This window comes from Rhineura floridana, chromosome 6 (assembly GCF_030035675.1).
Source record: "Rhineura floridana isolate rRhiFlo1 chromosome 6, rRhiFlo1.hap2, whole genome shotgun sequence".
Taxonomy (NCBI): Eukaryota; Metazoa; Chordata; class Lepidosauria; order Squamata; family Rhineuridae; genus Rhineura; species Rhineura floridana.
Genome location: NC_084485.1, coordinates 19,072,285 through 19,095,767, shown reverse-complemented (window position 1 = coordinate 19,095,767; position 23,483 = coordinate 19,072,285). Strand labels below are relative to the sequence as shown.

Genomic DNA, 23,483 nt, shown 5'->3' with positions numbered 1-23,483 from the left:
ACAACTGGTGGAACATGTAGTCAAATGCATTTCAAGGCTGTGGACATCTGGTAAAGAAGAAGTAACCACTGCAGAGGTCTGGTATGGTGACGTGCCCACTGATGTATGGCAGAAATCAGGAGTCCTAACGTCCTGGCTAACTACTTCAAGTCTGCAGAATGTACATGAAGAAGGGGACTCACTGTTTGACAGATCTTAGCTACCCTGTCAGGAGACACCAAAATCATCCCATGCTTGGTCTCCACGAACACCTCCAGATGGATTAACGTCTGTGGTGGTTGCAAACTGCTTTTCTTGTAGTTCACTATGAACCGTGCTTGTTCCAGGGTTGAAAGGGTTAACTGAATGTCTCTGAGTGCTGTCTGTAAAGCTTGAGACCTGATGAGAAGGTTGTCGAGATAAGGATACACATGGAGGCCTTGGAGGCAAAGATAAAACACCAGAGTTACCATGACTTTTGTAAATATTCGGGGAGCTGAGGCCAGTCTGAATGACATAGCCCAATACTGGTAACGCTGGTTGTTGTACGCAAACAGAAAGAAATGTCTGTGCTGTGGATGATGGGAATGTGAAAGTATGCCTCCTTCAGATCCACTGATGCTAGCTAATCTCCTACTTGAAGGGGCTGCTTTATAGTTACTAGCGTTTCCATCTTGAATTTTCTCTAACGTACAAATTGATTTAGAAACTGTAAATCTAGCACCGCTCCCCATTTGTTTTTGTTTTTTCCGGAATGACAAAGAACATTGGATAGACACCTGAGAAGTAGCTCTCTGGAGTACAGGCTCTATGGCCGCTATCTGCAGCAGATGGTTGATCTCTCTTTGGACTGTGGTTCTAGTTTTGGCTACTTTGGACAGTGGAGAAAGAAGATAGCACTGAGGGGGAAAGAACTTCAGTTCCACCTTCAACCCATGATGCACCAAACAGATAAACCACCTATCATTGGTCAGTGCTTGCCACTGTTGATGGAAAAACTGTAGTTGACCTTCTACAGGAAGTATCTTGGCATCAGAATTGAGTGTTGCGAGTTCCTTTGGCTTGGTTACCTGTAATGCCTTTGCTGCGGTTGTTTCCTTGACTAGCTCCTTGAAATCGTGGCCTAGATCAGATGTAGTTTCCTGATCTTGAACCTCTACTTTTCCTCTGAAGGAACAAAAGGACTACTGGTATGGTGAGAAAGGACACTCAATGAGCCTTTCTTATTTTCTGATGTCAAATAGCAAGTACTTACACTTCTCTTTTGGGTCCACTAACACCTCTTTCAATGCGTCACCACCAATGTGTTTGCCACCCACATAGGGGATAGTTACTAAATTTAGTCTTGAGTTACCCACATCACATGTTCTTAATCACAGGAACTGATGAGCTGCTATTGTTGCTGCCATTGATCTGGCTGCAAACTGGGTGGTATCCAACGTTGCAAAAGTGCCTTCCACTGTCTCTCCTGAGACTGGATGGGGTCATCTTAACATTTCATCAAGCCACAGACCTGAGCTTACAAGATCTGAACAGGGTGGTTCATGATAAGATGCTCTTGGAGGTCACTGATTCATAGGGTAGCCATAAGTCGCAATCGACTTGAAGGCACATAATGACAACAGTCAGGTAAGTAAAAGCAGGTAGTGTGAAGACACGGCTGCTCTGTATTGAGACAGGAAATGGGGGAGCCCCAAGGCCAAAGATCAGTCTGCATTCCTGTCTCCGGCCACGAGAGGACAACGTAATCAGACCATGTCAGGTGTTCACCACCTCTGGAGAAAACTGCATATTCTTCCTGTCTACCCTGCTCTTATTTCCCTTCCCTTCCTCTATGATCTCCCTTGTGATTATTTTTTAGATTCTAAGTCCTCTGAGGTAGGCACCTGTCCTCTCAACCACCCTGTACATCAATGGTGCTATGTAATAACAACAGTAGCAACAACAATGACAAAGTGCCTCTGTTCTGCTTGAATAATAAGAAAACATGCTAACCTCTGTTGCTCATTTTTCTTGTAAGTGCTAAATGTTTCAGAATGCTTCTTTGAAAAGTTCTGCAAATAAAACAATCACTATAAGAAATCCTTATTTTCACGTGTAATATAAGCCTGAATTGTTTATATATAAAAATCTGCTGCTTTATTGAACACTGTACTATATTGCCAATTAATTATCACTACCAGTTCCAGTGACTTGAAACTCTATTTTAATAGTTTGCTTCACTCTACCAGAAGCCCTGTTCTTGGGCAAACTAAGTTAGAGCTAATGGACACAAGCCTCTCTATTATGGCATGGTGAAGCCATCACAGGCTGCCATTTTTTGGTGAGGGGAGCAGGCTTTCCTCCATGTACTGAGCTGCATCTTGGAAAACCTTTAGAAATGTGGGGTGAATTAGGACATAGCAAGCCATTATTTGATAATAAGCCTTTCACCAGTCTCAAGGTAATGTACTAACCATGATGTCACTTTTCAGAGTTTGCCTTTTGTTGGCAACTTTTTTTATTAGCCTTGGCTTTGGATCTTTGCACCCAAATATACAGAAATGTAGCCAATAAAACTTTTCCCATGACTTATCGTTATGCCAGGAAAAACTTTACCTGTTACATGTCTATGTATCAGGTGGTTTTAAGAGACAGGCAAGGCCAGTAAAAAAGTGACAACCTGCTAGTCACCACATAAAAATGGTACCATGTAGCGGTAATGTTAAAATAAACTGCATGTTCAGGTCAGTCTTTCCCCCCAAAAAAGCAGCTTAAAGTGACCCATAGCAGTATTAATTTTGTTTCTTTTTGTTGTAGAAGTTGACCAGGAATTAAAAAAAATGGAGGTCTCTCTACAAAAACAATGCAATAATGGAACAGTAAGTTATATCTTGGAAAGGCTACATATTTAAATAACTTATTTTAAATTATGTGCAAAGAAAGCTAAGCTTATAAATATAAGACAGCTGGTGTCACCAAGTTCACATCCCTTGAACTCCTTGGCTCTTTTAAGCTTTGCTGTACACTGGCTGCATTCACTGAGATGATAATTGTCCTCATGGAATTGAGAACTACAAGAAATCCAGATGTATGCTAATGCCTAACTATGCATCTCATCTTTTTGCCAGTTATTAATACAAGCACAAGCCTCTATTTGGTAGATGTGCCCTGTGTGAAAAAGTTTGAATGGGTATGACTGTTCCCAATTCTCGCAGAGGCCTACTGGGATAATTGGCTCCAGCAGGCTTTGTTGGTGGGCTTGTGTTGGGTCCATATCAGCTGTTTAGGAGGAATCTTAGTATGGAGGAACATGGGTGATGCCACACCAATTTCAGTGATTACGGGCAGAGGGAAATATAGCCATGGGGAGGTGGTGAATTACCATAGAAGACAAGGGCAAGGCTATCTGCGCCTTGTTCCTTGCTGCGACTCCTCTCATGGAGGGGTTCCTCATTGCTCATCTGGCCTGTGTGTTGCTATTTAATGCCAGATCAGTATACAATAAGACCACGTTCATCCATGATTTGACTGTGGATGAAGGTGCCAATTTGGTGTGCATTACCGAGACCTGGGTGGGTGAACTTGGAGAAGTTGATCTGACCCAACTTTGCCAACCTGGATACTCGGTGCAACACAGCACAGGCTGCAGGGACGCGAAGGAGAAGTTGCTGTGGTCTACAGAACTTCCATCTCTGTCACTAGGAAACCACTCTGTCTTGGAGCTGGCTGTGAAGGCCTGCACCTGGTGTCGGGCCCTGGAGACAGTAAACTAGGGTTGCTGCTGGTGTATCGTCACCCTGCTGCCCGGCAGCTTCTCTGACTGAGCTGGTGGAGTTCATCTTGGCTGTGGTGTTGGAGGAGCCCAGAATGATAGTGCTGGGTGACTTCAATGTCCATGCTGAGGGTGCCTCTAGTGTTCTGGTTCAGGACTTCATGGCCTCCATGATGACCATGGGGCTGTCTCAAGTTGTTACTGGCCCAACACATAGGGCAGGGCACATCCTCGACTTGGTTTTTGCTCCAGATGGAGGAAGGGGTGGTCTGAGGATAGGGGGTGGATGTCACCCCATTGTCATGGTCAGATCACTTCCTGGTCTGCCCCGGGAGCCTAATGGAATGCACAGGATTCCTGAATGTCCTGAGGGAGTTCCCAGTAGATGGAGCAGGTGACCCTGTTGAAGCCCTTGTCACACTGTTTCATTGCCTTTAGCTCACTGGTGTACCAAGGTGCAAATTGGGCTCCATAATGCTGGAGAGGGTGCTCGGGGGCAACTGTGTCAAGAGCCTGACATGCATTGCTGTCCCACAGCATGACAAGGGCTTCAACAGGGTCATCTGCTCTATCTACCGGGAACTCCTCCAGGGCATTGAAGAATCCTGTGGATTCCATTAGTCTCCGGGGGAGGACCACCTTAATCTGTCCACCCCCCCTGCAGAGAAGGATCGGAGCCATAAGTCTAAACTTCACCAGGAAGTGGTCTGACCATGACAATGGGGTGACATCCACCACCCCCATCTCCAGACCACCCCTTCCTCCATCTGGAGCAAAAACCAAGTCGAGGGTGTGCCCTGCCCTATGCGTCGGGCAGGTGAAAAGCTTCCCTATCTTACTGTTGGGGAAAAACCTGGGATTGTCTTTCCTTTGGTAAGCTTAGCATACTGTTTTCTGATTTGAAGTGTATTATCCTCCCCAAACCTCAATCTCAGTATAATCACTTTTGTCTCATGTAACCCCTCCTCTTAGGAAGTTAAATCTTTGTTTGTCCTCAAGGAGCCACAAGAGTTTTTTAGGTTCTCTTTTGGTTTAGACTGCTCCAAATCCATTCAGCCTGCCCTCCACTGGGATGGGATCCATTGGCCAGTGCCAGTTCGAAAGCATTCTGTCAACCTAACAGGCTGGCATTGATTTGAGTTCATTCTTTACCCACTAGCCAATGTTTTTACCGATCTATGTTTTCTTTCCATTTGGCGAATATATCAACATTAATATTGATATTTTAAAGGAAATACCAATATTTTGAAGGAAATCAATATTTCCTTTAAAATATTAATAAATTATTCTTAAAAACAGTATTTTAGAGGGTTTTTTTTAAAAAAAGTCACTTTCCAAAATTAGCAGAAGAAATTCACTACATTAAAATCTGATCCTCAACGATTGAGAGTAAGTGAATTAATAGAAAATTCAATACCAAATCTGAATTGGCAGAATTCTACATTCCTAGCCAGCCAGGAGTTCAGCTTCCCACAGGACTGGATGCTCTGACCTCAGTTGCTTCTTTGCATGTGTGTTATTTTCCTGGGGTAACTCAGGAACCTTAAGGGGGCCCAAGATATATGTTCTACCTTAAGGAAGCTTTATACATTTTTGAACCACTGGAGGCTACTGATTTTCCATCAGGATATTTGTACTGGTGAAATACTACATGAAACACAAGTTAGTTAAAGTCTGCAAACACTGAGTGATAGGCTGTGTTTTTCATACAGACTTTTGCTCAGCCCTCAGAGCTGCATACAGCTCCAAACCTTGGAGAAATTCACGAAATCAATTCCTTTTATTCTCTTCTTTTTAGAAATATCATCTGAATAGTGCAGGTCTGTGTACAATTTTGCTCTAACCAACCATTTTACTGTTCTGTAAACATTGTGTTCGGTAATTCAAGCCACAAAGCCTTTTAACATTCAAATATCATTTTGGCACTGTAAATAAAGTTGGCTGTTTTGTTTGAACTGATGTTGGGACTGAGTGGTTCTTGCTAATTTCTTAAATAATAAAGGTGCAGGGCAACTTCTCAGTAGCATGCAACAATTCTGGTTAAAAGATCCCAAAGTATCACATCTTTGTCCTTACACAAAGAAACATGCAAGTTAGCATAACATGCTATTAGGAACATGTGTATGCTTGGTAACTGGTTGTTTTTTCCTCACAATTTCAGTCAATACTCTTGTTTATAAGCACTTTTAAATGTCCTACATTTAAATTACAACAAAGTAGTCAAGCAGTTTAATATTTCCATGAGTAAAAGCACATACTGAGAAGTCTTTTTCCATATTTCTCAAAGCCTGTGAATCTTTTTCAAAACATTCAAGCTCTTCGATAAGGCAGGAATGAAGATGTTCCAGCTGTTTGGTCCTGCAAAAATACAAAGAAAACTAAAAATATACAATACATGCAACAGCCACATTCATTTTTGAACAATTATTCTATACAAACCTGCACTTATGTAACTCACTACTCATTGCATTCATACGCTGGTGAGCTGTTTTCAATGACTGCTGTGTAAAACTGTCCATTCTTTTTGAGCGACTCTGAAAACACAATAGTTATAATAGTATTTTAAGGTCAGGATAATTTCTATTTGGATTGAGACTAGAAAAAGGAATTTCTTTCCTGTTAATTCCCACCCTTTCCATGTAAGAAGGACTTGTTAAGCCCTCATCAAAGGCTTCCCAAAACTATGTTTTAAAAAAAGAACAACTCTGAAAAAATACTGCAGCAACAATTGAAAAATACTGCAGGAAAGCAAAAACAACAGGAAACCCCCTTGAAATGTTTGATATGCATTGACAAGCATATGGAAGGCCACAATACTATGCTTATCAAACAGACAATAGATGCTCCTTTCCCAGACAGTGACAATGAAGTATTCTGCTCTCTGTGCTACTCCAAAGCAATGCCATTCCTAGAAGGACCATTGGTCTTACTGTGAAAGGAGTTGTCCTTGGGTGTTAGAGTATATCCAAGTAGGTTTGGCTCCTCATACCAGTCAAAAGCAGGAAACCCTTAAACTTCAAAGGATGTGGTTGGCTCTCCCTCCCTTGAGGCCTCAATTCTGTTTCGTGGCCAAATTACAAATATCACTCACAGAACAAATGTGAAATAATATAAACAACAGACAGAAAAACCAGGAAAAAAGACAGAAGAAACAGAACTTCACAGAGCTTGGGCCTATTGCTGAAATTGTCAGGACCCTAAATAAGGAGAAAGATTTAGACTGGAGGCCAGAAACAATGGGGTGTGGCCTTTGATACCTTCCAATACCCAAGGAGAAAAAACTTTCTGAAGACCAAGAAAGTTTGGCTGTCTTCAAGTGGGCTGTTGTACAGTAACTATGAATGGGTGGGTACATGCCTGCCAACGTCTGTGGCGGAACATGCTGTAGCACTCTCTCACCAAAGGAAGCCTCAGCTAAGTAATAAAAATCAGTTTTATAATGTTTGGTAAGTGTGCTAGGGTTTGCCATGTGGCAGCTCTGCATACCTCATGAAAAAGTTAAGAATGCAGCTGTTGCCACTGCAACCGTAAACGGAGCTGTAAGGGGTGGAACCAGCAAATTAAAGGCACTATACACACACCTTGATCCACTTTGCAAGGGTTGTGCTTGAAACCTTTCCCCCTAACATTGTGGAATGAAAAGATACAAATAGGGAGTCACTTTGTATAGATGGCTTGATCCTGGTAATATACACTTTCAGAGCCCTGTGCACATCTAGCAAGCACCAGGCACATTTCCCAGGATGGGAAATGGAAGGACAGAAGGTGGAAAGAATAAGGTTGTGTTGTTTATGAAACTGAGTTCACTTTAGGTATGAATGCTGGATCTGTACACAGAATAACTTTGTTTGTGACAAATGCATCTGTGCTTGTCAAGTGAAAGGGCATTCAAATCAGAAACTCCTTGCTGTTGTAATTGTGACTAGAAACAGAACTTTTAGTGACATGATCCACAGTGAAACTGATTTCGAAGGCTCAAAGAGAAGTTTCTATCGCACCAAAAGCACCTTGTGCAGGTTCCAGGTGGAGAATCTGTGCTGGACTAGAAGACTGGACAGTGCTGCACACCTGAGGAAACTTCTTAGGGATGGGAACCAAGTGGTTTAGATGCTGATTTCTAGAGGACTAGCTCACTGAGGATTGCCTGCATAGTGCGCTATTAGGTCCACCTGAAGTCCACTCTGCAAGAATGACAGCAACTTTGAAATCTTTGCCTTGGACATACAGAGCTCATCTACATGGGAGCATTTCTTCATAGGAAATACACTGCATTTACCTTTGTAATAGATTCACACTGTTCACAGTTCCTGCTCAATGTTAGCTGCCAATCAGTTTTTCCCATTCACACAAGTAGGCATTCCTCTGGGGAGGATTAGTATTGCTGTTTCCTTGTGGCTCTGCCCTCTAATTATAGATTTCCACTCCCTCTGGTTACTAGGTGACCAAGCATACTCAGTCTGTTCTACCAGCTGCAGTAGGTTTCTTTAAAAAAACAACCCAGAAGTGCAAATATCAATGTTTTCCATGCTTATGGTTGGTAGGATACAGCTGAAATACAGATCTTTGCTTGAGCAGTGTTATGCTTTTGTGTACAAATTAGAGGAAAAAGAAAATAAAAGCACCATTTGCAGCAACATAAAAGAGGCCAGCAGAATGGAGAGCAACTTGAAGTTGCTTGTCAGCCCCTGAAACAAAATGAAAGAAGGGAGGAGATAGTGGGTGTGGAGAGAGAAATGATTGACACACCTACCTAAAAGCATTGGAGCAAAGCTTTTGCAAGCGCTAGAGAAATGAAATCGAGATTTTTTTTTGTCTTCACTTTTCATATTATCAGTGGATTTGGTTAGTATGGATTTACAGGGGGATAACTGTGTGATAAGCTTCTGTTTGCCGGTAACATCATGTGAACCATGCAAATTTAAAGGAGATGTGAGTAGCACCAAACACCAGTAAACCACAGTGTAGATGAGTCCACACACACTTTTTTTGCACCAATGTAAAAAGGCTGATCAATTCGACTGATAAATGTGAAGAAGGGTGTCATGATGGAAGAATTGTTTCAGTTACTTTAGTGGTCAGGCTGATCTTCAAGAGATGCTGCTGTTCAATCTCCATGTGGTCAACTAAAACCCAACTTGGATATGGATGGAACAGTTCACCTTGGTACAGCAGACCTAATCTTTCCATGCCATGGAGGAAGTGTTGCAAGATGAAGAACATTTATTTATTTATTTGATTTATATCCCGCCCTTCCTCCCACTGGGAGCCCAGGACAGCTAAGGTCTTCTGGGCCAGAAGGGGACTAATAGAATTACCAGTGAGGATTCCTCTCAGGTCTTACTGAGCACCTGTGGAATGAGGGTTTTTGGTGTAAATTCATACAGAAAACCTGGTGGCCAAGGGGAGGTCAGAACATCTGTCACTTCTGCCCCTGGTGTGAGATATCTAGAGAAGCACTGAGTCTGGTGTTAGGAACAGACACAAAGTAATTTATCTGTACCTGTCTGAACTCCTTCTATTAGGCTGAGAAGACATCCTCTGGTAACAGCTCTTTGCAACAAGTCAATCTGCCTGTACGTTAATGTCCTCAGATATGTATTCTGCCACCACCAATTCCAGGTGAGTCTCTGCCCAGTCCAGCAGTATCACTGCCTCTCTTCTCCAGGTTTACTGACCTGGTTCCCCAATTTATTGAAATGCACCTTGGTGGTTATATTGTGGGACATGAAAAATGTATGGGAAAAATGCTACAGTGCCAACCAGGCTGCTCTTAACTTGAGCCAACTGATGCTGTGGCTTGCCTCTGTTGGCGATTGGTACTAGTGAGATTAAAACTAATTGATGGTTGCAATGTGCTCCCAACTTTGCAGGTTGGTGTCTGTCATGATGATTGTTCTTGGAGGATCTCTTAGAGGCATTCCTCTGCTCAGGTTGCTTGCCCAATACCACCAATTCAGGGAAGATTTCAATTCCTCAGCAATGGAACCTTAGGATTGCCAGTTGCTTACAATGGCCAACTGATGTGGCAATGCGATACACTGCAGAGGACAGGTATGATAGTCTGCCCATGGTGATATCTGGATCATTGAGACCATCAGTCTGGAGTTGTGCCAGCACCGTGATATCTGCTGATCTTGCTAACAGTAATGGATGCATTGTTGATCTGATCCTGGCAACCCACTCTGGTGCCAAAGAGACAACTCTGTTTCTTGTGTCTACCTTGGCTTGAAGATGCAGTAGATGTTGCATTGGAACTAGATGGCTCTTTGAGAAGTTGACCAAGAATCTTTGAGGCATACTAGCGTCACTTAGATGTCTTGCTGGGCTTGCAGGTAGGAAGAGGACCGAATCAGTAGATTGTCAAGGTGCAGCTTTACATGGATGTTCTGGAGGTGTAGGTCTTTATAAAGACTCTTGGCACCAACACCAATCCAAAGGCCACTGCTTGATATCAGTAATGGTGGCTCTGTGCACAAATCTTAGTAGCCACCTATTGTCTGGATGAATGGGAACATGAATATAAGCTTCTTTCAACTCAACTGAGGCCAGAAATTCTAACACATGATGAAGTGCTTCTTGAATGGATGCCAACTCCATCCAGAACTTCCTGTATACCACAAACATGTTGAGAAATTTCAAGTTCGGAACTGCCCTCTAAGAGACATGCCTTTTTGGCATGATGAAGAAGCTGGAACATATGTCAAACCTATTTAGAGACATCCAGCACCCAAAGAAGAATGAGAACTCCTCAGTAATCCTTCTTCCCTGGAAAAACACTATTACTCTTGGGCCAAAGGCTACTCCCTATCCTTAAATATTATACAGGCGCCATCTCTGTTATCTTTTTGGTGCCTTCTGAAGACCTTCCTCTTTCAACAAGACCTTATCCCCAGGTCTGTGGAGTCGGAGTCGGAGTTGTGAGCAATTTTGGGTGGAGTTGGAGTCGGTAGAAATGTACTGACTCCGACTTCAAAATAAATTTTGATTGACAAATTTTTAAAAATATAAATTCAAAATGTCAAAGAAGCTTCCCATGAAGTCAGCTGTATTTGAGCATTTCACCATAACTCAAGATGGAAAACATTTTGTGTGTCAGTGTATGACACAGGACCCAGATGAAGCCAAATGCTGTGATGCCAAGATCAGCGCATATTCAGACAGCGATAAAAATGCTCCTATGAGAGCTTCCAATTTAAAAAGACATATACAGCGCTTTACAGGGCTGTGGAGTCGGAAGCAATTTTGGGTGGAGTCGGACAGTAGAAAAATAGAGGAGTTGGAGTCGAAGGTTTGGCGTACCGACTCCACAGCCCTGCTTGTCCCAGTCTGCTTCTGTGTTGGAATTGCTTTTTAATATGCTTTTAAACATTTTTTTTAAAAAAATGTTTTTTAACCTTTTTTAAAAAAAGTCTTCAAAGCTTTTTTTTTTAAAAAAATGTTTTTTAAATTTTTATGATGTTTTAAAGTGTTTTTAGTGCTTTTGTTTGCTGCCCTGGGCTCTGGCTGGGAAGAAGGGTGGGATATAAATCAAATAATAAATAAATAAATAAAAGGCTACTTCTGCTGATTATCTAATTCATGTAAACTAATGAGAGTGTGCATGGATAACAGAATATTCTAAGTTCTCCACTGTAGTACACAACATTCCAGCAGCTGTCAAAATAATTGTTTTCTGAACTACATCCAATCGCCTGCAAAGAAGGGGAAATAACTTATGACTGCTGCTCCCTATGTTAGTAATAGGAAAAAAGATGTGGTCCCAAACAATGCTCTGAATACAGTCTTGATACAGAGACCTCAGTAGCCAGCTGCTCTGCACAAATTATAGGTTGTGTGGTTAAGAAAAAGTGCATTACCTAATCAAATACTATTTTCCAAGCAAGGAATCACACGCTCCCTAAAGTCCCCTCTACCTCCTAGCTATCTGGGAGTGAGGATAGAAAGGTGGAACACTGGACAACAGACCCCACAGGCCGCTGCTTACTAGAAACCAGCATTAAGGGAAAGTAATTGTTCCTACGCCCACCTTATTGTTGGGAAATACCACCCTTCAACTTAACTAGCAGACGGGCCCAGCTTCTTGCTCTATTTAGAGAGGACTTCTTGCAGAGCAGAATAACCTCTGCCACTGTCTAGAGATTATAAAATATCACTATGTGTAATCAAAAGCAATCCATTGCATGTGTCTACATCTAACACTTTAACAAAAGTAGATTCTAAATATTCTACCAATAAAAGGTGCATGTTATTAGGTAAAACAAACAAACAAACAAACAAACAAACAAACAAACAAACAAACAAAGGCTTGCCTGTATTTTCCTGGCAAACTCCTTATGAACCTTCTGACAAATAATCCCTACACTTGAAGGGTCAGCATCCCAGCTTTCTCCATCCAATACAGATGTATCATTAATGGACAAAGTAGACATGCTTTCAGAAACTAAAAAAGAAAAAGAAATATTATGTATCATTATTCAGATGCCATGTTTTCAATTGTGCACTCCTCTTACTAGGGATGCATTGCCTAAGAGATATGTTGTTTATGAATTAATGTCCTCTTAACTAGCAATCACCTGAACACAATTTCACACAAGATAATATATTAGCGCAGGTATTTATGGCATATGGATGAAGTATGAAGATAACATGTATATTTTGATTATTTATTCCATTTTAATGACCCAAACTCAAGGTGCCATACATAGGTCTCTGAAGCCATCTCTAATCTAGGCACTCATCAGACCCAGACCTGCTAAACTTTAACAATGTCCTAAACCAGTTGTGTTATATATAAACACTTTGGGAACATACTGCCAATCGTGACTTGCCAACATAAGTATACAAGGGAAACAGATGGGTATGTTACATTCACACAGTAAGTTTTCTCCTATATTTATGTACAAGAACTATCATATGTAAAGCAGCCCATACAGCCAGTTTACAAGTTCAAAGAAGCAGAGAGAACACAGTACCACTATGTTCTTCAAGAAAATTTGCAGGTAAAATTCCAAAAATCAGGCAGTATTTGGAGCTCTTGTTTTAGCTTTCACCATAAGATGTCACTGTGTATCAGAAGTAAGTGATATTAATCTGAAAGCATTTACTGACGGGTTAAAACAATCACTTTCATAAAAATCAATTAATAAAATATGAACAATAAAACTTCTTGCCAAGACAGGATATCGCCAATTCATACTTCATTCATCTTGCAAGAAAAGACGTGTGTGAGTGATAAAATTGACTTTTGCAGGAATTCTTTGAAGTCTTATAGCAAACCTTTTGTTTTCATTTTGAATTGTAGCCATTTACTACATATTATGATAACCGTAACTGTAATCTATGTATCTTACATGATTTATAATGTGTTATGATGCAAAATGCAACATCATAAAGATATTTTGAAAATATATATTAAAATTGCATGAAGTGCAACAGTGACAGTCAGAGAAAGATACAGCTTTCAACACTTATTGCAGAATCTGACATTGCCTGCTATGCTACCTAATGAGGAAGCACTTAATTTCCCAGAAGACTCTTTGCTATTAAGAGAGAATTCTGATTGAGATCCAAAAACTACTTTAAGTATATCCAAGGCCGTAGAATTTCCAGTGTGGTTTTTTTTAAATTTTTTTCTTTGAATCAAAGAAAACTGCTTTAGAAAGACTACCCAGTGTCAAACATGGTTTGACATAGGGGGTTAGTGTTTGAGAAATGTATGTTCAACTGTTTCTTGAGCTCACAGAATTAGTTGCGTGATTTTTTAGATCCTAGCCTGTATTATTTCACTTGAATGCCTTTTAATATTGTAGATGAAATGATTGAGACAGGCAGATTGAGATTTCCAACACCAGCTTTAGCTCCAGCTGACCTTTATAAGTGCCATTATCTCCTCTAAATAACTTTCTAGGGAGCAGCTTTCTTCTTCTTTCCTCTCTTCTAATTTCTTCTTCATCAGAATCACTTTCTGTACCCTCCCGGTACAATCGTTTGAAATTAGGATGTACTGTAGGTCCTAAGACAACATTTAAACAAATGTTATAATAACATGCAGTGTTATATAGTTATGCTCAATTAAATCTCAAAAGGACACATAAGGGTGTGCCAGAGCTTGGAAGATTACTTTTAAAAAGTAATAAATTACAGTTACAATTACTTGGCCCAAAAAAGTAGTAATTACCGTTATAATTACAATTGCTCTGAAAGTAACTGATTACTTTACTTTTTCTCAAAAGTAATCACTACAATTACATTTCAGTTACTTTTTTAAAAAAAAACTCCTACAAGGTGCTGGCCTTGGCTGCTGCACATCTAAGAAGCCTAAAACAATATTAAAAATAAACACACACACACAGGGGGTAGTAGAATAAAAAATTTTATCTGTAAGATTAACATAATGGCATAACAGAATCTCACATCCCCCCAGCAATGAAGATACCCCAACTCTTGAAATCAAATTTTACACTTGAAATGCTTTTATAATATGTTTCTGTTATGTCTCAAAAGAACAAGATGCTCAAAGAGCATGTCAGACAAGGAATGTCTTTTTACAGTCATTACGTTGCCACCAGTACTGAACAGGCGTTCTACTGCGGCGCTTGAAGGCATGCCTGTGTTGTGCTGCAAAAAACACCACAGCACACGTGGAAAGCCATGGAGTGATGGCACTTCCCTGCTGGGAGACCTCAGGTACCTCACCAGTTCCTCCTCAGCAGTGTCCACTGCTGACTTCTTGCCCTGGGGCAGAAAGTTAAAGAAGTCATCTTCTAAGTCATCTCCTTCCTGGTCTTTATCTGAAGACTGATCACTGTCCTCATTAAGTACACCCATCTTTATTTCAGCTTTCAACAAGGCTTCCATTGTGTATCTAAGAAAGAGAGAGGATATGTTAACACATATATGTTAGGAAACCATCATCTGCTCTTCATTTCCTGATGCTTGTCATGTCCCCTGGTTCAGGGTCCAGCCTGAGCCTGTGGATGATGACATGGAAGGTAGGAAGGTGACCAAGTCACCACACTCATGGGGCAGCACAGCAGACCCTTAAGGATTACCTGCAGCAACCCAAGGTTGTGATGAGGAGCCCCAGGAAGAAAAGGCCCAGCCCCTGCCTACCACCTTAAGCCCTCTGATGCCTCCCTTGAGACAACATTTCCCTTGGAGTAATCCACCCAAAGGGCTTCCCTAATGTTCTTACTTGTTGGTATGGGTGGTGGCCTGACACGATTCCAGCCAATCTAGTTTGAAGCGAGGGTGTAGGCAGGCTGACAGAAGAAGCCTCTTGTCCTCCCAGATAGCTGCAAACCGCTTTCTTAGGGCTTCACGCACACCTCTCAGCAGCTGAAAACAGTATGTGTACCTCTCAGGTTTGTTTTCCAGTCCTTCTAACTTGCGGTCCAGATTGCAAAGCGTTGGTAGCAAATACCCCATGAACATGCCGTTCTCCCGTTGCAGGATATCTAGGGACTGGGCTAGTGGCTCCATAATCTCTGTGTATTCCTGTACCACTTCAATCTCAGCAGCTGTGATCCTGGACAAGGAGCAGCGGTCCATTATGGCATGCATTTTTAGTGGCACAGTTGACAGGAGCTCATGTAGTTGCTTCAACACATCAAAGGTGGAATTCCACCTGGTCTTATTCGGTACCTTCAGATACACACCACATTGCGCACGGATCTACTCAGCAATCTGGGCTGACTGGTTCTGCTTGGACCACAACTTGCTGCACTTTCCCATCAAGGAACGAAACTGTTTCTTGAAAGGACCAAGAAGACTACTTCTGGAGGAGTCAGAAAGCATGGCCTCTATGTCTTGTGTTGCCACAATGTTGAGGGTGTGGCTAGCACATCTCTGGTGTGGTGGTAAAACAAAATCCTCTCCTGAGTCTGCAGCTTCTTCCTCTGCTTCAGGTCCTGTGTCCAGGATCTCACAGATAGGCACAAACTCCACCTCAGCCTCCTCCTCCTCCTGGTTATCACCATCATCGTCACTGGTGCCTGCAGCTTCCACTGGTTCTTTGGCCATGAAAACTCTGAACGCTTTCACAAAGTTGGAGCCATTGTCTGTAGTAGTGCACATAACTTTGTTGTGGATCCTGTACTGCACATGTACATCATGCAGTGCTTTTGAAAGGACATTGTATGTATGGCGCCCCTTCAGACGCTTACAAGCCAAGGCCCCGACCTCACGTTTCAGGGTAGTTGGGTTGATCCAGTGGGCTGTTACCCCAAAGTAACTCTTCTTGCCATTGGTCCAACAATCTGCAGTGGTTGCTATATATGCCACAGCACCCATTCGGTTTGCAAGAGTTTCTCTCATGTGGCATGCTCTCTTCTCAATTCTGTCTCTCAGAGTCTTCGCACATATGATGGTGAGATCTTTGGGGAGTCCAATGCGAACCAGATTAATGAATGATGGTTTGTCCACAGTCTGAAGTGGTACTGTCTCCTCTACAATGAAATCAATGATTCTCCTGTCGAGATTGCTCTGGGTGACAGGCTCCCTGCCAGATCCCCACCTCTCAAGGGTTGTCTGCTGCTGCTTCAGCATTTTGGGAGGAGGGGTGTCATGCATTGGTTCAGGAAGGCCACGTCTCCTTGCCTTTATTGCTTCTTCAATTGCTCTCAGCTTCTCAGGGTGTGCCCTCTGAGGAAGAAGAACAAAGCATGAATCCAAGAAAAAATGGAAGAGGAACTTCACAATTTAAACATAAATAGACAATGGACACTCTTTGAGGACCAGCATGACAAAGACTTACCTCAAAATGTTTCTTCACACTGGATGAGGAGGAAACAGCTGATCTCAGATTTTTGATCCTTGGAAGGCAGTAATTGCATCGTACAACAACATTTTTCCCACTCTGGCTCACAAATGTACAAGCTTTCTCAAAGCCAAACCATGGTACTTGCTGTTCTGCAGATGTGGCTGTGGGCAACTGGCACTGCTTCATGCCCTCCTCCTCCTCATGCACAGGGCCTCCTTTCTGAACCTCACTTTCTAGTTTTGCCTCCTCAGGATCAACAAGCTGTGACAAGTGGCCGCACTAACTGACTGCTGCTCTCAGCAGCAAAACCTGCAACAGGCGTCTCTGTAATAAACAAGAGATAATGCTCCTATATGGGTGAACTTCAGCTGTGATGTGCCCCCATCTCTTCCCCATGCTGCAAGATGCCCCAGTCAGAGTGGAAGTAAGCAGGTCGATAGCACAATTAAAAGAGATCCTATTTGCATCATTTTTGCTCACTGAATAACCCTGCCTGGCCCAGTCTAACCTACTATCTCACAGGGTTGTTGTGAGAACAAAATGAGACTAGGGTTCAAATCCCCACATAGCCATGAAGCTCACTGGGTGACCTTGGGCCAGTCACTGCCTCTCAGCCTCATGAAAACCCTATTCATAGGGTCACCATAAGTTGGAATCAACTTGAAGGCGGTACATATATTTTTTATTTTGAATATGATTATGATAATAAATATGCAGCATTTCAAATTAATTCTGTATGAGAAGCATTCCATGCCAAGCTTGGAAAACCAAGGATGAGGTATAAAATGTAGACAAAAATACTTTTGACAAAATGCCATTTATCTTTTATATCTATATCTATAATTAGCAATACAGCTTAATGATGTATGTAAAGTATTTTTTCTTTCCCTTTTCTTTTTTATTAATATTTTAGTACTACTGCTAAAGTTCTGATGAAAGAATAAAGCATTCATTAGCCAAATTCAAATGATTAGAACACATCACATAAATTCCACTGAAGTTGGAGGTTTTGCCATAGAAAATGAAAAAAACATATAACCTATGATAGCCCAATAGACAATCAGAACTAATATAAAACCCTATTGCTTCTCATTTGCAAATCTTGCAAGATCTAAGGTAACTCTAGATCATGTGAGTTCAGGTGATGCATGTTATGTACATTTGTATAGATATTAGCAGAGATTGTCAACAGTCTATCTCTCTCTGGGACTGGGAATCTCTCTCTTTCTCACAGAACATGAGTTTGAGAGCTGGGGGACTGAGAGGAGGAGCTGCAAGGACCCTACTTCTCACCTCATCTCTGCCAAGAACAAAAAAATCAGCCTTAAGCCATTTATTATATGCCTAATGATTTTTTATTTTTATTATTATTATTATTATTATTATTATCACTGAGACAGTTTTTGTCCCACATACAATTCAGTCTTGTGATTAAACAGGACAAAAATACAAATAAAAAGAAAGATGGAGTTCAAATAAATATACAATAAAAAGCTAGCCGGCATTTTAAAAGGCAGGAGTGCTCTGTCTGGATAAATACAGCACACAGGTAGGCATGGGAACAAGGGGAGAGTTCAAAAAGGGGGGGAAGGAAGAGAAGTAGGCCAGAGCTTGGAAAAGTTACTTTTTTGAACTACAGCTCCCATCAGCCTAATCCAGTGGCCATGTTGCCTAGGGCTGATGGGAGTTGTAGTTCAAAAAAGTAACTTTTCCAAGCTCTGGCCTACTTCTCTTCCTTCCCCCCCTTTTTGAACTCTCCCCCTTGTTCCCATGCATACCTAGGCAAGGAGAGGCAGTGGGGGGGCAGAACGGGCCACGGGGGGGCAAAAATGCCACGGGGGCAGAAGGGGCCGCGGGGGGGCACACACACACACAAATCATCGTCACTCACCTCCACAGCTCTTCGCCATTCTGCTGCTGCCTTCTCCTCCGTTGTCCTTGCCCAGGCTTTTTCCTCCAGCGTCCATTTTTTCCCTCTCAGACGCTAGCAGGACCTGCCTATTCACCTCTTCCCTTGTGCCTCCTAACACAGATCACGAGGGAAGAGACAGTCTGCGCAGAGGTCCAATCAGTGTGAGGCACATGTCTTGTGTTAACCAATCACAGCCAGGAGCTGACTTCCCCTTGTTCCCGCCCCCAAGTAACATCCAACCTAATGTGGAAACGTTAAAGTTGCAGCTGAAAAGTAGGGAAATTACTAGTCGTTCCGTTACTTGCCAAATGTAATGGAATTACCCACTCGTTATTTAAAATTGTAACTAATTACAAGTAACTCGTTAAAAATAACGAGTTACTTCCAAGCTCTGGGGTGTGCACATCACAAGACACAGAAGGGCCACATGATGTGTTTCTGCAGCTTCTTGGAGCTGAAAATGTTTGCTATATTTGGCTTGCCTTAGGCACCACAGTAAGGAAACAGTACATATAGGAAGAGCTGGGGGCATAGAGTAATATTTTAAAAAGAAAGTCCTCAGGAATAGTGTAATGATTTGCAATCATCATTTTAGAAACTTGAAGCCCCAATCTTCAAATAATATACATACATAAATGTTTTCTAAGATCATTTAAGATAGTGTTATTGCCTGTATATCTATTTTTCTGTATATTGGCCATCTCAAGCTCTTTATATTCAGTCAATTATGCTAACAATAAGTGGTGTAGGGGTATAGTTAAAACACAAGCCAGGATTGGTGCTTTAAAAGTAAGTTTTACTGTCCATCTGCCTGAATTCCCTCATTTCTGGGCAGTTAGCCAATGTTTCCCCAGGAACTGTAAAGAAGAGATAAGACAACCTTGTGTTTTTGGTTTTTTTTAATGATTGCAGCTGCCCATGGGATTGCTGTACAGAGTTAAGATCTGAGATGGCATTTAGCAGATAGATGGAGCTAGCAGATAGGTTTGGAATATAGAGATAGAAGCAGTATTTAGAAGGGAACATGTGGCATATAAGGCAGACAGACCAAGAGGTCGGGACTAGTGCTGAGTCAGAAGAACAGATGACATCTACTATGAGTGATTGTATAATGTGATGTAACTGTAATACGAGGCATAACAGGTGTTGGTGTACATCCCCTGTATTTGAAGTGTATGACCTAATGTTCTGATTTCTGATGCCAGCCATTTGTAGCATAATAGAAACTTTTAAGAACTTCCGTTGTTGAACTCCCATTTTTCCTGAGATATCCCTAAACCTTCGTATGTTCTTTGGTAGGACCTCTGACTGTTGGTTTGCCTAGACAGACCTAACTGTTGGCAAAAACCATGGAAGCTCAGGTGACCACAACATTTGTCATGTAAGTTGTTTGTATAAACAAGGACTATGGGGAGTACGCAAGAACCCTCAATCCAGTACATTTACAAGATAGAACTGGTTCAAGGCCATTTCAGCAGACAGCAGTAACTTTACTATATTGACAATAAGAAGTACCTTAAACTGAAGATCTGCTATTTATCATTTTTTAGGAAGTAAAGTTTACATACCAGATTCATGTATGTGAGCAAGAGGTTCCTCATGCCATAGTTCTTCTTTGCTTCTGCTTGGTGTGGATAATTGAGATGGCGATTCAGAACCCTAAAAATTGTTGCATAAAAGTAACCAAGCACTAAACTAATTTGCAAGATTATCTTAGTTTAAGCTAACACGTAAACACTTACCTTAAAACATAAATGAATAATTACTAAAAATGCAACAAAGTTTATGAAAACCTAGCTTCTCCAGTACTTTATAATTGATTTTCAACACTAATATTGTGATAAATGTTTGAAAAACAGGGCACAATCCAGCTAGAGCTAAGCGCTGTAAAGTCCTAGCAACTTCAGCAAAAACTAAATATCTGCTTAATTATTTCCCATTCAAATCAACGGGACTTACAATTCTTAATGTTAGCTGGATTGTGTCCTGTGGAGCTGCTACTCAAGATGTAAATTCCCTTGTGTTCAATACAATTTACTCCTTAGTAAATGTTTGGAATTTCAGTCTAAATTTGGCTTTGGAAAGTTTGGTATGTAAGAAAGAAATGTTTGCTGTGCATATACATTTCAAAGGTAGCTAGCAAATAGTTTGTAAAAACAGGAATAAAGTGTAGTATTAGTCCGATGGAATGCTATAGCACTCAGAATTTGTGTTGGCCTATTCCAGTTAACTGTTTCCACAATGAAATATTAAATCTGAAAACAATGAACAAACATATTTAAAATGTGTACCAATAGTAGTAGGAATAGGAATATCATCATCAATATAATCCCCAAACTGTAAATCAAAACATTTCCCCCCCCCCAAAAAAATGAAAATAATTGCCTTTGATACCACATACCTCTTTTCCATTTTTCATGAGGCTTTCAGAAAGATCTTTCAGTTCTACATCAGATGATCTGTTTGAAGGGTAATTTTTTATGCTAGCTGCTTCATCAGGACCATATTTTTTCTCTGGATACTTAGCAACATCTGCATCTTGGTCACTAATGATTTTTGTTCTTGTAGTGAAAGGACTAAGGTTCGACTACAAAGAAAAAAAATGTTATTGGCAAATGACTGTAAGGATAAATACACATGCTGGCTTTGCCAATTTAAAGCGATTTTAATGATTTAAAGGTTACAGCCCTAAGAACACTATTGCAGTAGGACCTTGCTTTTCGGCGTTCCGCTAATATGGCAGCTGGAATACAGTAGGGCCCCACTTTCCGGCAGTTTTCGCTTTTCGGCGAGGGCCTGGAACATAACCTATGAATGGGGCCCTACTGTATTGAAAAGCTTAGTTCAGCTGGAACTCTGCATATGCCCTGGAACTGTGGAAGTGCCCCAGAACAATATTTTGGCTTTGCTCTGAGCAATGAGTGTAGTGTTATTTTCCTCGGAAAATGCCACTTCATTTTCCCACAAGGGACACCTCAGTAACCTGACTCAACCATGGGAAATTCATATTGATATGTCTGATAAAGACTTGGTACTTGAATTAATTAGCACTGCTATCCCTTCCATCCAGAACTGTCATTAAGCCTGGTAGGAAGCTTCTTTTCTATTACTAGAGCATCTTGTAGATCCACAAATTGTTCAGTCTTTTGCTCAGGAGGCTATTCTGCTCTGTTTCAAGACAGCTCCCATAGATGCTGGAGAAAGACTTTGACTTTTAGCTAGATCCCTTTGACTCCCTTCCTTGTTTCCCTTCCCTCAACTGTGTGTGCTATTTTCTGTGGGATTAGTCAGGCCCCATGTGGGAATAACAAGCCAGTGTGCTTCCAAAAGGAAGGCTTTTTCTATTTTTGGACCTTTATCAAGATAGTTCTAAGAAGCCCAGATTATAATAGGGCTTTAGCTAGAGGGCTGCCTTATCAGCCATCCCATCTTCACTTGTGCCTTTTCAAGAATCACAGGAACCTTGCAAACTTACTGTGTCTGTAAAGACCCACCATCCAAATCAACTGAACTGCTGTGAGGAACCCTGGACTGAGCTGTGACCATGACACTGCAGGCCATGGTGAAACTCAGGAAAGAACTTCTCACTCTCTGTCCATTCCCTTGGACAGGTATCATAGAATAGTAGAGCTGGAAGGGACCTATAAGGCCATTGAGTCTAACCCCCTGCTCAATGCAGGAATCCAACTCAAAGCATATCTGGCAGGTGAGTCCAGCTGCCTTTTGAGTGTTGGAGAACTCATGACCTCCCTAGATAACTGGTTCCATTGTTATACTGCTCTAACAGTTAGGAAGGTTTTTCTTGATATTCAGTCAAAATCTAGTGTCCTGTAACTTGAGCCCATTATTCCATGTCCTGCACTCTGGGATGATTGAGAAGAGATCCCGGCCCTCCTCTGTGTGACAACCTTTCAAGTACTTGGAGTGCTATCATATCTCTCCTCAGTCTTCTCTTCTTAGGGCCAAACAAGCCCAGTTCTTTCAGTCTCTCCACATACGGCTTTGTTTCCAGTCCCCTGATCATCTTTGTTGCCCTCCTCTGAACCTGCTCCAGTTTCTCTACATCCTTCTTCAAGTGTGGTGTCCAAAACTGTGTGCAGTACTCAAGATGAGGCCTAACCACTGCTGATTAGAGGGGAATCGGTACTTCACACAAAGTGCTGATTAGAGGGGAACCAGACTTCACGCAATTTGGAAACTATAGTTGTTAATGCAGCATAAAATAGCATTTGCCTTTTTTGCAGCCACATCACACTGTTTGCTCATATTCAGCTTGTGTTTAACAATTCCAAGATCCTTCTTGCATGTAGTGTTGTTGAACCAACTACTACCATCTTATAACTGTCCATTTCATTTCTTGTCCTAGGTGTAGAACTTTGTACTTATCCCTGTTAAATTTCATTCTGTTGTTTTCAGTCCAATGCTCCAGCCTATCAAGGTCATTTTGAATTTTATTTCTGTCCTCCAGGGTATTAGCTATCCTTCCCAATGTTGTGTAATCTGCAAATATGATAAGCATTCCCTGCACCTCCTTATCCAAGTCATTAATAAAAATGTTGAAGAGCACTGGGCCCAGGACCAAGCCCTGTGGTACCCTGCTCATTACCTCCCCCAAGTTTGAGAAGGAACCATTGATAAGCATTCTTTTGAGTACGATTCTGTAACTAACTGTGGATCTACCTGATAGTTGTTCCATCCAGCCCACATTTAGCTAGACTGCTAATCAGAATATCATGGGATACTTTTTCAAAAGCTTTGTTGAAGTCGAGATACATTATGGTAATTATTACAGTCTTGCATTTACTATCCCTACTCTCTTTTCCCTAACCTCACTGTCTTGGACCTTCAAACCCCAGCCATTTGCATTCAGCATTTAGGCTCCCAGTGCAAATCTGTTCCTTCCCTGGTTCCCATATCCACACCAAATAAGGTAAACTCTCCAACACTACTTATCTCCATCACTTTAATAGAAACTATTTAAATATAAGTTTATGGGACAGGCAATATGGATTTGGCTAGTCTGTGTACCTTGTAACAACTAACCATCTTGCTGCCTTACATTTCTGTATTGGCACTTC

The 23,483-nt window shown here is 41.5% G+C and overlaps 1 protein-coding gene across 7 annotated transcripts in view; it reads right to left on the bottom strand.

Annotated features, from left to right (window-relative positions):
• SYCP2 (synaptonemal complex protein 2) overlaps positions 1 to 23,483 on the bottom strand; it is a 138,746-nt gene that overhangs the window by 6,007 nt on the left and 109,256 nt on the right. For all 7 annotated transcript variants that reach the window (XM_061631111.1, XM_061631110.1, XM_061631116.1 and 4 more), the window contains 7 exons: positions 20,807 to 20,992; positions 19,974 to 20,064; positions 13,602 to 13,745; positions 12,043 to 12,173; positions 6,173 to 6,267; positions 5,992 to 6,091; positions 1,975 to 2,033 (listed from right to left, as the gene is read on the bottom strand). In XM_061631111.1, coding sequence (XP_061487095.1) covers positions 1,975 to 2,033; positions 5,992 to 6,091; positions 6,173 to 6,267; positions 12,043 to 12,173; positions 13,602 to 13,745; positions 19,974 to 20,064; positions 20,807 to 20,992 — 806 coding nt within the window. The remainder of the gene's footprint in view (positions 1 to 1,974; positions 2,034 to 5,991; positions 6,092 to 6,172; positions 6,268 to 12,042; positions 12,174 to 13,601; positions 13,746 to 19,973; positions 20,065 to 20,806; positions 20,993 to 23,483) is intronic.